The sequence below is a fragment of the Ahaetulla prasina genome, chromosome 6, assembly GCF_028640845.1.
Source record: "Ahaetulla prasina isolate Xishuangbanna chromosome 6, ASM2864084v1, whole genome shotgun sequence".
NCBI lineage: Eukaryota > Metazoa > Chordata > Lepidosauria > Squamata > Colubridae > Ahaetulla > Ahaetulla prasina.
The window spans coordinates 46002997-46021193 of NC_080544.1; the positions used below are offsets into that span (position 1 = coordinate 46002997).

An 18197-nucleotide genomic window follows, 5' to 3' on the forward strand; every position below is an offset into this window, starting at 1 on the left:
CTTGCCATCTGCCCAAGCGACGATCCTTTGCTTCAGAAACGATGCTTGGGTAGACAGCGTAATGTCCACCAAAATGACTGCTTTAATCCCGTTTTTCTCCCGCACGCTCCGGAGCCTATTTGGCGTTTGAGAGCCGGAAGCTTTTTTTAAAACCAAAACCAAAACCATGAACTCTCTGGGAAATCCTTCCTAAAACCCTCTTCCTTGGCCCGAGCGGGACGCGTCGTGTTGAACTCTCGCGGGACTTTGTTAAGGAGAAGCGATAGGTTACGTTTAAGCTTCGGGAGACACAACAAACATGGAGGCGGCAGCGACGAGAGTTGAGGGCCCGGGTGACTGCAAAGTGCAGCGGCGGTGAGTCACGGAAGGCTGCGTCGTCCTCCGGGGTCTTTTTCTTCCTTTTTTCCCTCTTTCTCGGTCACCGGTGAATTTAAGAAGGTGGCGGCAGGCTCTAGCTTCTTGTGGCTGGCGGGAGACGGCAAGTCAAGGGCAAAAGGCTGGCGTGTCCCGCGAGGCGCCTTGAGGAGTCCGCGGGCGAAAGGACGCGCGGGAGCTCCGGGACGAGTTTGGAGCCGTGACTTTTTAAGCCCTTTCCCGGGAAGGGGTGGTGGGGAACGGCCAGCTGCGGGCGCCTCGCATCGCCCCGCTGCGCCAAAGAGGGTCCTCGGCAAGTCCGTCGAGCCCTGTAAGCGAGGAAAGCCGAAACCCCCTTCGGTTGCAAGGCAGCCTCCCTTCTCTGTGTTGAACCCCGTCACCCTGGCGACCATGCCAGGACCGCATTTTTGTGACGGGGGGGGGGGCTGTCTATCTCGAGAGGGTTAGGCGATGCCCAACTTTGGAGGGAGAGAACGACTGCTGCCACAAGTTAAATCCTGGAGAGCTGCAGACGTTGAGAGGGTGTTGGGAGTGGGGTTCCCTCCCCCATCATCAACATCTCTGTCTCTGTAAGGTCATCATACAACAGTGTTTGTGTTAATAAAGAGTGTGGTAGTCTGAGGTGGTTAAGCGTGTGAGGAAGTGAAGGTCTACTAAGCGATGAAAGAAAAAAGCTGTGTAAAAATGGCTGGTCGGTAAGGAAAAGAAAAGGTACAGGAATGAAAAGCAATAAGAAGGCATAGGAATTTATCACCGTTGCTTCTTATTAGAATAGAATAGAATAGAATAGAATAGAATAGAATAGAATAGAATAGAATAGAATAGAATAGAATAGAATAGAATAGAATAGAATTTTTATTGGCCAAGTGTGATTGGACACACAAGGAATTTGTCTTGGTGCATATGCTCTCAGTGTACATAAAAGAAAAGATATGTTCATCAAGGTACAACATTTACAACACAATTGATGGTCAATATATCAATATAAATCATAAGGATTGCCAGCAACAAAGTTACAATCATACAGTCATAAGTGGAAAGAGATTGGTGATGGGAACGATGAGAAGATTAATAGTAGTGCAGATTTAGTAAATAGTTTGACAGTGTTGATGGAATTATTTGTTTAGCAGAGTGATGGCCTTCGGGGGAAAACTGTCCTTGTGTCTAGTTGTTCTGTTGTGCAGTGCTCTATAGTGTCGTTTTGAGGGTAGGAGTTGAAACAGTTTATGTCCTGGATGTGAGGGATCTGTAAATATTTTCACGGCCCTCTTCTTGATTCGTGCAGTATACAGGTCCTCAATGGAAGGCAGGTTGGTAGCAATTATTTTTTCTGCAGTTCTAATTATCCTCTGAAGTCTGTGTCTTTCTTGTTGGGTTGCAGAACCGAACCAGACAGTTATAGAGGTGCAAATGACAGACTCAATAATTCCTCTGTAGAACTGAATCAGCAGCTCCTTGGGCAGTTTGAGCTTACTGAGTTGGCGCAGAAAGAACATTCTTTGTTGTCCTTTTTTGATGATGTTTTTGATGTTAGCTGTCCATTTTAGATCTTGCGATATGATAGAACCTAGAAATTTAAAGGTTTCTACTGTTGATACTGTGTTGTCTAGTATTGTGAGAGGTGGAAGTATGGAAGGGTTTCTCCTAAAGTCTACCACCATTTCTACGGTTTTGAGCGTGTTCAGTTCCAGATTGTTTTGGTTGCACCACAAGGCTAGTCGTTCGTAAACCTTTTAGTTATTTAGTAAATCTTTAGTTATTCGTAAACCTTTTCCTTACTGACCAGCCTTATTTTTTACACAGCCTTTTTCTCTCATCACATAGTAGACCTTCACTTCCTCACATGCTTTACCGCCTCAGACTAACACATGCCCTATTAACACAAACTTTATTGTAGACCCTACAGAGACGCAGAAACACTAGAAGGAAAATAAAACCAATTCCTGACACTTTCTCACACGCTTAACCGCCTTAGACAGCTACCCTCTCCTTTCTGTTAACACAAACCAGAGACGCGGCAACACCAGCGGTGTACTCGGCCTTTGAAAGGTTCATTGTCCCGTGCGCTCTCACAGAGAGGGACTTCTCAGGGTGCCGTCTGCCAAGCAGTGTTGGCTGGCGGCCCCCAGGGGAAGGGCCTTCTCTGTGGGAGCACCTACTCTCTGGAACGAACTTCCCCCCGGTTTGCGCCAATTGCCCGACCTTCGGACCTTTCGCCGGGAACTGAAAACTTATTTATTTATCCAAGCGGGACTGGCCTGATTTTTAAATTTTTCAATTTTAAATTTTTCAATTTTAATATTTTCTTGGGTATTTTATATGGTCAATTGGACGGTTTTAATTTCGGCCTTTATTGAATAAGTTTTTTAATTGTTATTTTAGTGTGTATATTAATTGTTTTAATGTAGGCTGTACACCGCCCTGAGTCCTTCGGGAGAAGGGTGGTATAAAAGTTTAATTAAATAAATAAATAAATAAATAAATAATTGCATCCACAAATTTGCGTGCGGTTAACATGTGGACTGGCTGGCAGCTAAGCAAAAAAAGGGAAAGTACAGAGAGTCCTGAACTTACAACGGTTCATTTGGTGACCGTTCAAAGTATTACAACGGCACTGAAAAAAGTGACTTACGATCATTTTTCCACATGTAGGACCGTTGCACCATCCCCCGTGGTCATATGATCAAAATTCAGATGCTTGGCAACTGGTTCACATTTAGGCTGGCTGCAGTGTCCTAGAGTCATGCGACCAGCTTTTACAACCTTCGGACAAACAAAATCAAAGGGTATTCCAGAATCACTTAACCACCATGCTATTAACTTAACAAAGGCAGCGATACACTTAACAGCTGTGGCAAGAAAATTCATAAAATGGAGTAAACTCACTTAACAAATGTTTCACTTAGCAATAGAAATTTGGGCTCAATTGTAGTCGTCTGGTGATCTTAGTGATGAGAATGGAAGAAATAGGAGTTGCATTGAATGTTTGTAGCATAAGAGCTCTGGTAAGGTGGAAAAACAGTAAGCCAGTTTTTGTGTGGGCCTGAAGAAAGGAAGGCCAGAGACCAAGTAAGTCATAGAGCAGGCCTTTAGAGTTCTGGTGAATGAAAAATCTGAGTTCTATTCCAACTGCCTACTCATCCTCCATACAGTCTCCCTAGTGTTTATGTATAGTAATTATATGAAAGTGACTGTAACCATAACTGCACAGAATTGCACAGGCAAAGTAACTAAAAAGGTGCTAGCAAATGAAGTGTTTTTTTCTAACAGGATTGCACATAATTCATACAGCAGAACTCTCAAGGTACTGATGAAGGTACAGTAGGTTCCTCTGCTTCATGTCCTTTCAAGTTTTGTTGACTATGTAAGGAAGGGAAATAGGTCGAGAGTTACCAAGAAGGGTAAGAGTGGCAGCTATTAGGGCCATGCAAAAGGGTGCTTTGACTACTGCAGTTTTCCTGAGGCATTAAGATATTTTCATGCCCTGACCTCTTCAGCGTTTTCTCAGTTTATCTGAGTGTGCATCAAAAATATTTCTAGAAGATTGCCACTTAAGTGAAAGAAACATCCAAAGGATTTATAAAACCTTAATCAATACAATAGCCTATGTTGAATGAACATTATGAGGAAGAATAGAATGATTACCATAATCAAAATGTAATTTCCTGCCTTTGCTTTAAGTGTCACTTCAACTTAAAAATCAGAAATTAAACTGTACCATGGAATCAAAGATGTAGAAACAGTTCTTAACTGGATCTCTGGATTTTGATTTGAAGCAAAATTGATGTAGCTTGCTTATTCCTTTTCTCTGGAAATAAAAGCTACTGTGAATAAAGTAAAATATATATAATAAAGAAAGGAAAATACTTTCATCATGTTTTTTTTTAATTTATTTGCATTTATATCCTGCCCTTCTCCGAAGACTCGGGGCGGCTTACACTATGTCAAGCAATAGTCTTCATCCATTTGTATATTATATACAAAGTCAACTTATTGCCCCCAACAATCTGGGTCCTCATTTTACCTACCTTATAAAGGATGGAAGGCTGAGTCAACCTTGGGCCTGGTGGGACTGGAACCTGCAGTAATTGCAAGCAGCTGCTGTTAATAACAGACTGCATTAGTCTGTTGAGCCACCAGAGGCCCTGATGTTTCTTTTGTTTCTTTTGCATAGATTTTTTTCATGCATTTCTTTTATTTATCTCCATTTTAGTTTTGATAAATTATTTTAGCAAAAAAAATTAGCAACAAGATGTCATAAATATAGATTTATATGGACAAGATTAGACAAATCTCAAATTAAAGAGACATGAGCATTAAATTATTATATCTGTCCTATGCAGAACAGCTTAAATTCAATTACAGAAACATCAGAGTTAAAAAAAATCACGTTCAGTCTAAAACCAAGGTTTGTTTTTGTATATAGTATTTTTGAATTTTGGCTGAAAGAATTTTCCCACTAAGATAAAATAGAAGAAAAAAGATCGAAAATTAGTGCAGGGATAGTTTATATTGATATTAAATGGTTTTAAAAATGGTTTTAAAAATGGTTTTTTATAGATTTTAAATGGTTTTAAAATTTCGGCCACATTATAATATTTCTTTTTAACTTCTTTTTAATGTTTATATATTGAATTTTTACTTGGCTGTACTTTTTTTACTTACCTGAGTCCTCCGGGAGAAGGGCGGTATAAAAATCGAAATAAATAAATAAATAAATAAATAAAATAAATATTGTAGATTTTATGCATTATAGTGAGAATGTTAGTACTGGAGAATACTAGATTTATACCTTACTACTACAGACATGATCTGTAACTTAATACCAACTCTATTGAAATACGTTATTCTGCCATAATATTTAAAGACAAATTACATACATATACATCGCATATTTTAGAACATCGACATGCACAGAAAAGATACTATAACTATAGACCAAAGAAAAAAAAGATATGAACTTGGAAAAAGAAATAATTAAAATTAGTTTACCTCAGTATCATGTACTTCTCCCAACACTTCTATCCTTGCTTCCATCTTGTCCATTAGCATTCCATATATTGCCTTTTATTTTTTAAAGTCATTGTTCTGTCCTCCATCCAACCATGATTTTCTTGGTCCTCCCCTTTCTGACAGCTGTTCAGTTTTCTTTCATACATTTGATATGCAATTTATTCATTCAATGAATATGGTTAAAGGTAAAGGTAAAGGTTCCCCTCGCGCATACGTGCTAGTTGTTGCCGACTCTAGGGGGCGGTGCTCATCTCCATTTCAAAGCCGAAGAGCCAGCGCTGTCCGAAGACGTCTCCGTGGTCATGTGGCCAAAGGCGCACGGAACGCTGTTACCTTCCCACCAAAGATGGTCCCTATTTTTTCTACTTGCATTTTTACGTGCTTTTGAAACTGCTAGGTTGGTAGAAGCTGGGACAAGTAATGGGAGTTCACCCCGTTACACAGCAGCACTTGGGATTCGAACTGCCGAGCTGCCGACCTTTCGATTGACAAGCTCAACATCCTAGCCCCTGAATACGATTATGAATATGAATATGTATTCATATGAATATGAATATGTGTTCATATATGTATCATATGAATATGATTAGATAACCTCTATTTTTCTTTCAGTGGCTTACAACCTTAGGTTTCCTGGTGGTCTCCCATCGAAAAAAATTTTTCTGTTGAGCAGCCAAAATCATTAGAGTGGTTGTTTTAAAAGTTGTGAATATTGTGACATAACCATCCTAGATATTGTAGGTAATTGCACGTAAATGGTAATATTCAGTTCTTAAGGTTTTGTGCATAACTCCTTGTTAGATCACTAAGTTTATGATTTACTCCATTTAGATTTCAATTTTATAATACTATAGAGGTGTTTTTTTGTGGGGGTGTGGATAAAACATGATAGTATGGAATTACCTGTTTTGGGTAGGGACAGGACTCCAGTCCCTGTGGAAATCTCTTCAATTTATGACTTGCTAATATTAGGAAATGCACTTCTTCTCAGATTGATTGTAAAGGAAAAGAAAATGGTTTTAAGAAATAGAAGCTGAAGGAAGACAGGAAAGTACCTGTTCTTCCTTCTGTCTTGCTTGTATACATTCAGGATGAAGTGGTAGCAGTGCTTTGTGAGCTTAAAAAGTTTTTTTTCCTGCTATTTTTGTCTAAGTAAAAATTTTAGGAGGCTGATGATAATGGAAAGAAAATCAGCAAAAGTTTTTATTAATATACAATTTGAAAAAAGGATGTTTGTTTGAAAATAATACTGGATTAAGGTAGTCCATTTCCTTGAGCAACAGAGAATTTCATTAGACATGCTGTGGAGTTGTACTGGTGTCGCTGCAATACCTTAAGGTCTATGGAGTTGACTGTGCTTATGAGGAGTAAAATAGGAAGGGAAGGAGAAGAAGGAAAGCTACATCCATTTACACAAATGTTTACACATAACATTTTCACTTTTTGTTTTGGAATTATTAGGGGTTTTAGATTAAAACCAGGAATGCAACATACTTTTATCAGTTCTTGGTGTTTATAGACTACATTGTAGTACAAGGATTACAAACAGTGTTCCCTTTGATAAGAAATATCTGCAAATTATATGAAGTTATTGAAGCTTAAATACCATAATTATTATTTGGGGACATATATGTCCCCACATATGATTCTCCATGTGTGAGTTCAGATAGTTGCCCTTATCAGATGAGCTATTTCAATTATTTCAGGAAAGGTACTTTAAAGGTAGCAGTTTGTCTTTGCTGGAAGCAATTCAAGGATCGTAACTCATGCTATAACTATTAGCTTCTAATACAGAAAAAAAAATCATAAGACAGTACTATGACTGAACAAGAATAGTGTCAAAGGGTAATCAGGAAGATTCAGAATCAAATCTTATTCAGCTGTGAATCTCATTTAATGATATTGAACTATCACTTAGCCTAATCTATTTCTTGCTAAAATAAAATGGAGAGTAAGGGAACTTTTACCAATATGAAATTCCTTGGAGAAGAATGACTAAAATATAATAAAAATAAAATTAACTGTTGTGGAAAATCATTACTTTTCTTGATACCTTAAGGTATTGCAATTACCACTTTTGTAATTGGCATTAGACTAATGATAATCCTCTGAAATTTAAATGTTTGAAAAAATATTATTTAACAATATCACTCAAATGCCTACCCTTAATTTGAAAATCAAAGTATTTGCTTTTTTCTTTAGCTAAAGTCACTCTTAATGTTGCTAACTTTTGACACAATCGTCTAGTGGGATTGAGGATGGAATCTTTCTAGCAAAGTATTGCTATTTTCTGTATCACTGTTGAGACTGAACTAGTTAGAATTCCCAGAAGATATGAGAGACATGAGATATACAGCATTGGAAGGAATATATGTTTCTTCCAAAGAAGTTATGGAAACTTTCCTTTTTCTGAGACTACACTAGCATTTCCTAAATTATATAAAAAACTTGACTAGTAAAAATATAAGTTATCCTTTGGTTAAAGTACATAAGCAAATGTCACTTTTAATTAAAATATATGTCCTGGTTTCATTTTCTTGCAGGCTGATTGTAGAGGCATTAATGAGAAAAATGTATTTCCAAGTATGATGGAACATAAATCTCAGAAGTGGATTTTTGCCTCTGTCAGTGATTTGAAGCTGATCTGGACTAACGTAATTAAGGTAATTTATGTAACCTCAATTAGTTTTTTTATTTTTGTTTTATTATTATAAGAGAAACGATAAAGAATACTACATCTATATTAATATTTTAATGTTTAGATAACAGACCTTTAAAGAAAGAAAAATAGAAAAGGCTTATATCAGTATTAATTATGATTTGAAGTGTTGAAGTGTTAATAAGCATAAAAATGTTTAAATTTTACATCCAAAGCTAAATGTAGCATTATTAAGCAACTGAAAAATCACATAAAAGTATTTGGTGTACAATAAAGCTGTTTCTCTTTTAAGCTGAATAATTAATACAAGGGTTTCTACTGTATTGTTACTTATTTTTTGTGTATGGTGAGAAAAAGAAAACAAAGCAAAATAGAAAGTGGCAACCAAAAAGTAGTTTTTAAGGTCCTTCAAATTTCTAGTAGTGTCATCGGGTATGAATTAGGGGATTACTACTACTAATATAGAGTAATTGTGCAACAAATACAACATTACAATAAGTTAGAGAAAGATTTAAGAGATGGGAATTTTGACCATTAGTAGAGGAAAGAGATTAAAAGATAGAGATTGATTTATGGGATTTTCTCTCTGAATTTCTTGGGACTAGCCATGTTTATTACAGTTTTGAGTTTATTAGCGTTTTGGGGTTTGGTTTTGTTTTTTTGTCCTTTGAACAGTTACTTGTTATTAACCTTGAGTAATTGTTTATAAGTCTAAATGGTGATTTTCTATTGAGACTAGTTGGAAGTAGAAAAAATAATTAAAATTCACTTGTTACAAGATACAGTTATATCTACCGCCTTTTTAAAATCTTTTAAGCTAAAAATGAAACTTCAAAAAACAAAAAGAACCAAAAATACCCCAACAGTATAAAGACTAGAGATACAGATACAGACAAAACTTATTGAGTATAAAGCAGTATTTCTTAACCTTGGCAACTGTTTAAGATATCTAAGAATTCTGTGAGTTGAAGTCCACACATTTTAAAATTTCCAAGGTTGAGAAACACTGGTATAAAGCGATTCTGGGTTTGAGATGAAACAGTTGTTTTGAATCACTTTCAAGTGATATATTTTAAATGTGAAATAGTTCAAATTTAAAAATTTAGTACTTCCATAGTAATGACTATTTCATATTTGTTTCCATTTGTTAACTGTAATCATCATTTTCTGGGTTATGTAGTATTTCTGTTGCTTAAGAACTCTGATCATAAAGTGAATGTTTGTTTATGTGAGTCCCTATTGAGTCCAGCATCATAATTGATAAATGTTATAATCCGTAGAATGTTCACTACAAAATGCTGTAGATTTTTTGTTCTCTAGATAAGCCAATCATACCAAAACAATAGAGCATGATATTTTATGAATATTTTAAGTTTACAAATGTTTTAACTGATGTAAATGCTTTGTGGATTCAAATATATAATATTAACATTTAATAATAAAAGAACTTTAGAAGTATTTGAGCATACCGCTGATGAAAGCTTTGCAGAATTAAGTAAAATATTTTAAGGAGCATGAAGAAAAATATTATCAGTGTCCTGAAATTTTATCCGAAAAAAAGGAGCACAATTTTGAGGAAAAATGGCCAATCTTTATTCAGTTATCATTGGGTGCCTATTTTACAAGAAAGATCCTGAATAATAGAAAGGTAGAAATTTTTATACATTTTGGGGTTGACAAGCAGGAAATCTCAAGGAGCTGATTCATGGACACATTTTGAGCAAGAAAGATAGGTATTTATACAAAGGAAAATGTATTTGTAAAGCAAAACTGCTAAGAATTCCATTGTTAAGCAGATGGGCTGTCTGGTCTCTCACTGTTTCCTATTTTAGGTGAGGAATTTTCATTGTTTTTGTGATAGGAAATTTTGGAAAATTGATAGGAAATCAAAAGGAAATTTTGATGGAAACATAGCTATGTTTAAGTTAAGCATTAGCCTGGGGGTGGTCTAGTTTACATATGCAAGTTGGAGGGGTGAGCCGGGACAGCAGAGGAAATGGATAGTTTGCAAGTGGAGATGCAGGGAGGTAGAAGCGAAAAAGACAAAGAAAAAGGGGGAGAGGAGTTTGGAGAAAAAAATGTAGTTTTATTTTATTTTCCGTCACAATCAGTATATGCCTTGTAATGTTTAGTTTTGTTTCTTTATATTGGGATTAAACGAGTTGTAGCTGTTCTAGGCATGATTCTGTGAAAAGGCAGCTTAAAGATTAGACTGGGGCAGTCTTGCAAGTAATTGTGGGTTGACTGCTGAGGCAAAACCAGGTTGATCTATTGAAAAGCTGAGGAAGAAGCAAATCTGAAGGAATTTGCTTATAAAAGGGAACAACTGAAGAGGAGACTGAGAGAGCATAATGTGAGATGATAGTGAAGTTTTAAGCAAAACAGATGATCAACTTGAGGTCTGACAAGACAGAATTTCTGATGGTAACATATTTCAGTGGAACAACTAGATACAGATCATGGCATGTTGAATTTTTGCAGTTTCCAAGGTTGGTTTTAAGTTGTAAAAGTTTCATCGCCCTACTGCGTAACAGCAGCACTAGAATTTTGGATAAACAAGATTCATTGACTGGCTGAGGTTACTGGTATATATCTTTCTATCTTGCCTTCTAGAATAGAATAGAATAGAATAGAATAGAATAGAATAGAATAGAATAGAATAGAATAGAATAGAATAGAATAGAATAGAATTTTTTATTGGCCAAGTGTGATTGGACACACAAGGAATTTGTCTTGGTGCATATGCTCTCAGTGTACATAAAAGAAAAGATACGTTCATCAAGATACAACATTTACAACACAATTGATGGTCAATATATCAATATAAATCATAAGGATTGCCAGCAACAAGTTATAGTCATACAGTCATAAATGGAAATGTGCTTGCATGTGCTAAGGTAGAATGTGGTGGGTGGATGTTGTTTTGTAAGTGATGTCTTGTTGTTGGTGAATTATTTAACTGGTAAGGTATTCTACCTTACTTGTATGTTGGTTGTTTCCTGTATTATAGCTGTATAAAATGATAGCCTTTTGGAAGGATGGCATTCTTTTTGTGTGTGTGGTTGTTGAATTATCATTATATTTGTGAGTCTAGTTTGTAGGTGCTGGCTGGCTGCTGTGTGATGTTGTGATGAAGGAATGTGTTCAGTTCCAATCAAAACAATCTGGAACTGAACACACTCAAAACCGTAGAAATGGTGGTAGACTTTAGGAGAAACCCTTCCATACTTCCACCTCTCACAATACTAGACAACACAGTATCAACAGTAGAAACCTTCAAATTTCTAGGTTCTATCATATCGCAAGATCTAAAATGGACAGCTAACATCAAAAACATCATTAAAAAAGGACAACAAAGACTGTTCTTTCTGCGCCAACTCAGTAAGCTCAAACTGCTCAAGGGGCTGCTGATTCAGTTCTACAGAGGAATTATTGAGTCTGTCATTTGCACCTCTATAACTGTCTGGTTCGGTTCTGCAACCCAACAAGAAAAACACAGACTTCAGAGGATAATTAGAACTGCAGAAAAAATAATTGCTACCAACCTGCCTTCCATTGAGGACCTGTATACTGCACGAATCAAGAAGAGGGCCGTGAAAATATTTATAGACCCCTGGCATCCTGGACATAAACTGTTTCAACTCCTACCCTCAAAATGACGCTATAGAGCACTGCACAACAGAACAACTAGACACAAGAACAGTTTTTTCCCGAAGGCTATCACTCTGCTAAACAAATAATTCCCTCAACACTGTCAAACTATTTACTGAATCTGCACTACTATTAATCGTCTCATCGTTCCCATCACCAATCTCTTTCCACTTATGACTGTATATAACTTGTTGCTGGCAATCCTTATGATTTATATTGATATATTGACCATCAATTGTGTTGTAAATGTTGTACCTTGATGAACGTATCTTTTCTTTTCTTTTATGTACACTGAGAGCATATGTACACTGAGAGCATATGCACCAAGACAAATTCCTTGTGTGGCCAATAAACTTCTATTCTATTACTGGACCTTGATTACATTTTTAGACAGGTACATAGCTAAGAGTTTCATCTTCTAGGCTGGGTTGGAATGACATGTTTCTAAAAATTCTCTTACATTTTCAGTCTGTCTTGTTGTAACACTTCTACTGTTTCTAAGAAGTTACCCTCAAGAAGCAGGATTAATAAAGTCAAATCATACCTTTTGACAACTAGTTGGCATTTGTGGATGTTTAGCTATCTTTTACTTTTTTGTTTGCATACATTTTATGTTATAAAATAAAAGTTATTTTATAAGTTATTAGATAATTTCTGTTTTATTTTATTATTATTATTTTCCTTTGGTACAGTGTTTTTCGGTTTGCTTAGTATGCTTTATGGAGACTTCATTACTTTATTAAATCATGATTACTCCAAATGATTGGAAAGATCTAGTAATGGTCTATGAGATTCCTTAAAGAAACGTTACTTTTCTGTGATTGGTAGTTGGGTTGATTTGTATATGTTGATGAAATTGCACAACTATCCATTAGGTTGAAAATTATGGTTTAGTTTATTTCTGCTTTTTATAGTTTTGATGTCATACAGGGCATTATGACTGTTGAACTACCTTTGTTGGAAAGAATAGATGTGCTAATTTAGCTAATACGTTCTTGCTGATATCATTTTTCTATTAGGAAAAGTGGGATACCTCTGCTTTATATCTCGTAAGAAATCTTGTAAGGTTTGAAGAATTCACAATGTTTTCAACATAACAAATTCAGGTATGATATTTATAATAGGAAAATTGATATTTTAGAGATCTTGCCTTTAAAAGCACATACAACCCTTTTAATTGTTACTCAAATCATGGGTCTCATTTCTCATAGTACAGAGGTGGGCAGTATTCAGCCCTTCCGGTTCAGCACCAGCTGGAGAGCCAGTCGTTTTAAAGAAGCATTTTAATGAAAAGAAATGTATATTTGGTAATTGCAATGAATTTTAAGTGCTCAAGGAATGTTTAATAATTAAATAATATCTCTTATGTAATCATAAAACATATGAGACTTCAATCATTGTAAAATGCTTTGTGTGGAAGAAATGGAATTAATGATTTTATAAAGTTCTAATGTAAACAGCCTCAGGTAGTGGTAAATCACTGGTTTCATGTACTATATTAAGCCATGATAGGATTACTTTTTATTATGACTTAGCTTGTAGTTAAAACAATTTTAGTTTCCAGTACATCACTACTACAAAACTGGCTTATGCTCTGTAAATCCAGCCAGTTTCTGTTGGGTTAGACGGTTTATTTGGGCTTGTTTGGAATGTTGAGAGCAAGATGTGTTCTCACCAAATAGCAACCAGTGGAACCTGCTTATTCATAAAATGACTGTTATTATGACTGGCCCAGTTAGAAGCAGTCTATTTACCATGGTATAGTTGCACCGCAACTTTAGTCCTGTAGCATCTTTACTAGCCTAGTTTACCCATCTCTTTTTTAATTGGTTAGATGTAGATATACAAACAAATTAACAGAATAACAGACTTGGAAGGGAGTTATAGCTCTTTTACTCCTATCCCCTGCTCAAGCAGGAAACTTGAGACAAAGGGATGTCCAATCTCTTCTTCAAAACTTCCAGTGTTGGAGCATTCACAACTTCTGGAGTCAAATTGCTCTACTGATTGTTCTACCAGGAAATTTCTCCTTAATTCTAGACTGGTTCTTGCCTTGATTAGTTTCCATCCATTGCTTCTTGTCCTCCTTTCAGGTGCTTTGGAGAATAGGTTAACACCTCCCCCACCCCTTTGTGGCAGATCTTAGATATCGGAACATTGCTATCATGTCACCCCTAGTCCTTCTTTTCATTAAACTAATTACTAAGAGTGCCTCCATTTGTTTAATTTGCTAATTTGTCTGTATATAAACCAGAGGGATTATGGAGAATAAAAGTGGTGCTAGATATTGGCACTTTCTGTTTCAACATGTTAGCTCTTCATTTTGTTGTTTTTCTTTTTCAAATTAAAATATTTCAGAAAAAGCAACAAGGAAGGTATATATGCACACATGACACTTATGCTTATCTTACCACCTTCCTTTCTATTGTGTGAGATAGAATGATACTTTTGCAACAAATTACTGTACTAAACCTCAAAATAATTTTGGTATAAACTATAACTTGATGTCACATTTTAGGTTTGCAACATCGTGAATTTGTAGTGTGACTATGGGCGAAAAGAAACCAGAACCTTTGGATTTTGTAAAAGATTTTCAGGAGTACCTAACTCAACAGACTCACCATGTGAATATGATTTCAGGCTCTGTTAGTGGGGACAAAGATGCAGAGACCCTTCAAGGAGGTAGGTTAATGTGATGCAGCTGAGCTTTCATACATCTGTATAAATGAAAAGTGGCTCAGTGTTTAAGAAATACTCCTTTTTCTTCTTTCCCTGTAACCTGTACAGGGTTCTTATTTCCCAATAAGAAGCTTGATGTGCCTTTCTATTGTTAATTGCAGCAGGAACCGAAGGTGATCAAAATGGATTAGATCATCCTTCAGTAGAAGTTCCACTGGATGAAAACTCAGGAGTGTTGGTAGATGGTTTTGAAAGAACTTTCGATGGGAAATTAAAATGCCGATACTGTAACTATGCCAGCAAAGGAACAGCACGACTCATAGAACATATCCGAATCCACACAGGTATCATCATATCTGCATGTGTTATATTTTTGTAGTGGTGTTGCATACTTTAATACATTGCATGTGAGCTATGTTTTTTTTTTATATTTTCCAACAAATGCTTAAAATTTAAATATGAGTTAAGCCAAGAAAAACAAGCCACATTATATTTCTCATGTGGCAGACTTCTTTTTTTTTTTTGTTATTTTAGAAATGAGACTGCAGTTTAGATTTTGGATCTAATTGGTTCTTGTAATTTTTAAGTGTCTTAACTGCTTAGAACTTGTTAAAAGTAACCTTGGGACTCATCTCACTGCAATGCTTTCTTTCAGCCACTGATTTATTTGTAGTTACTTACTTTTGCTTTATTAGGATGCAATTGTCATGAAAAAGTGATCAAAATAAAGCTTCCTTTGTGTTTCTCCAGGTGAAAAACCACATAGATGTCACCTATGTCCCTTTGCATCAGCCTATGAACGTCACCTGGAAGCTCATATGCGGTCTCATACTGGTGAAAAACCTTACAAATGTGAATTGTGTTCCTTCCGCTGTAGTGACAGAAGCAACTTGTCTCACCACCGGAGGCGCAAACATAAAATGGTGCCAATAAAGGGTACAAGGCCTTCCCTTAGTAGCAAGAAAATGTGGGGTGTTTTGCAAAAGAAGACCAGTAACTTGGGGTATAGCCGAAGAGCACTCATTAACTTAAGTCCACCTTCCATGGTGGTTCAGAAGCCAGACTATCTTAATGATTTCACTCATGAAATTCCAAATATTCAGGCTGAAGCATACGAAAGTATAACAAAGCCAACAGAGACTAGTGGATTGCCAAGAGATTCACAAGACCTTATGATAGATAATCCTTTAAACCAGCTATCTACTTTAGCAGGACAGTTGTCTAGTCTCCCCCCTGAAAACCAAAACCCACCATCTCCTGATGTTGTACCGTGTCAAGATGAAAAGCCTTTTATGATGCAGCAACCTGCTGCAGCAACTTCTGTTCCAGCTGTCACAACCAGTATTCCCCAGAACTCATCCCCTACAAGTCCAGATCCTCGTCCTGTACATTCACAAAGAAATTACAGTCCGGTGGCTGGTCCAAGTAGTGACCATAGTGCCCAGGCCAGCACCCCAAGTATCAGCAACAGTCAACCAAGCACTCCAGCACCAACTCTTCCGGTTCAAGATCCTCAGCTTCTGCATCACTGCCAGCACTGTGATATGTATTTTGCTGACAATATCCTGTACACTATTCATATGGGATGCCATGGATTTGAGAACCCTTTCCAATGCAACATTTGTGGTTGCAAATGTAAAAACAAGTATGACTTTGCTTGCCATTTTGCCAGAGGCCAACATAGCCAGCATTGACTGATTTTTTAAATGTAGACCGTGCTTTCTTTTATTTATTTGTTTAAACACATTTCTGTTTCTTACGTAATTGGAAAGTTGCCTTTGGAAGAATCCAGCTAACAATTTAATGTTGGATGCAGACCATTTATATTGTCATAATTTGCTGATATGTTTGCTAGTTATGATGGTATTCTTTAAACTGAGCTCCTCAAGCAAAAGTGAGGCTTACAGTGCAATTGTATCTTCTAGACAGATTTTTTAGAATAACAAAATGTGGATTTACTTTATATAAAAATGAAATATTGGATCAATTCTAGCACAGCTACAATTCCTTAGGTTAGCCTGTGCCACAAAAGAGCCTATAATTCTGCTTTTCTCAAATCAGCCTAATACAATCAGTTTGGGGGCTGTAAGATTGTATGTGTGGGCCACCTGCTAAACTGCTAGAAAATTCTGTAAGCATCAGCAAACGTGTCTACAAGAAAATTTAGAATTCCCTATGCCCAAAACCCTGTAATTGCAGTCAGGTGTTTAATGATGTTCCTTTTGTAATAGTACATTGTGGAAGTAATAACGTGAAATAAGAGTACAAAAATATCTATTTCCAGTACTCCCATCCAGTCTTGGGGGTGGGTGGGAGGGTGGCAGAATACAACCAAACAATGCCTGGTGTTAAAACTTTTGCAACTTTTCAAAACTGGAAAAAGAAAACTTTAGAACAAAATGGATAATGTGTTAAAAGAATGTACCATAATCTTTTTGACTAGCTTTGCAGCACATTACAGATATTTTCATTGCCTTTAAGTGCAGATGTCTGCTATTTTGCCTTTGCCTTCTAAGCAGTAATGAATTTTAATGGAAATGAAACAGCAAGAAAGTTACATGATTTCGATGACCCATTCAGATTTTGTGTGGGTCATTTTAACTATGAATCATTTCTTTTTTGAAAATAGCATTCTAGTCACAGAGGCAACAAAGGACAAAGAATAGTCTAGACTTTCGGTTTTCTTTAAAGATTCTGGACATGGTAAGGCAATATGCAAATATGCAGAATCACATTAATGAACTGCAGTGGATATAAAATGTATGATACTTCTGTCTTAAAAAAATACTTAGGAAAAAATAGGCACTTTAAACAAATTATGCTAGCAGAGACTACAGAATATTAGTTTATAGCACATAATTCTTTAATAGCATACAGAAGAACACTGAAATGCACTTTTATTGTATATTTTTTTATTTCACAGGAAACAAAAATATACTTTATATTGCTATCCCTTGCATAACAAGTAAATATGCACATACAAACCCATTTCAAACATGATAGAGTGCATTTATTGAATTGTTTAAAAACCCTGCTTCTTTTCATGTTTGAGTACGTCTGATTATAAGCTTCATCTTCAGAATGTTTGATCCCTCTGAAAAACCTTTCCAGACCTCTGAGGAAAGACTTTGGAAGTAGTAGTACAGGGTAGTAAGGAAAAAAGATGTCATTTATTTAGAGATACTCTTACATGCCATCTCTGGTCAGAGCATTTTTAGAATTTCCTGATTTTTTTTTATTTGAAGTTTCGTTGGTTAGCATTGGTACCATCAGTGGTAATATTTTAAAATCCCTTGCAAAAGGATGTCACAAAATGCCCTAAGCACTGAAATTCCTATCACTACTGGATATATCTGCTGATGGAAATTGGGGTTAGATGTTGTCCACATCGGAAAACCATGAAAAGTAGAAGTATCTGGTAAGTAGCTACGATTTGGGCAGGATAGCCGTTGATGACCCCATACACCTGAAGCAAATCAGTGGATTCATGTATTTCTTCAGAGTGGAGAATATTTCTTTTTTTGAGGGGGGAATATCCCAAGTATATTTCAAGTCTTTTATTTGCATTGCTGGTCTATGATGGTAATAAAGATTTGAGTGATTGATACTTTCATTTGCAAAAGTGCTGTAAATGTTTTTATGAGGAGTAATATTCAATAGCTTACCAGTTGAGTAAAACATTAAACATTTGCAGGGCTTTTTTTAAACGGCACATAATGGACATTCCTTTCTAGCAGATTTCCATCTTACCAGTTTCCAGTGATATGCATGTTCAGATGTCAGCTGTAACTTAGTCAATTATTTTGGTCTTTGTATAGCC

General features: G+C 36.2%; 1 protein-coding gene across 2 annotated transcripts; it reads left to right on the plus strand.

Moving 5' to 3' along the window:
* Positions 1-238: 238 nt before the first annotated feature.
* On the plus strand, positions 239-17990 carry IKZF5 (IKAROS family zinc finger 5). Of its 2 annotated transcripts, none has more exons than XM_058189505.1 (6): positions 239-354; positions 7932-8051; positions 12718-12804; positions 14217-14380; positions 14539-14721; positions 15128-17990. In XM_058189505.1, the coding sequence occupies exons 4-6, from the start codon at positions 14248-14250 to the stop codon at positions 16069-16071; spliced, it is 1260 nt and encodes a 419-aa protein (XP_058045488.1). In that variant the 5' UTR covers positions 239-354; positions 7932-8051; positions 12718-12804; positions 14217-14247; the 3' UTR covers positions 16072-17990. The 2 variants fall into 2 exon arrangements, with proteins under 2 accessions (XP_058045488.1, XP_058045489.1); XM_058189506.1 differs by having other exon boundaries at positions 14542-14721.
* Positions 17991-18197: the final 207 nt, after the last annotated feature.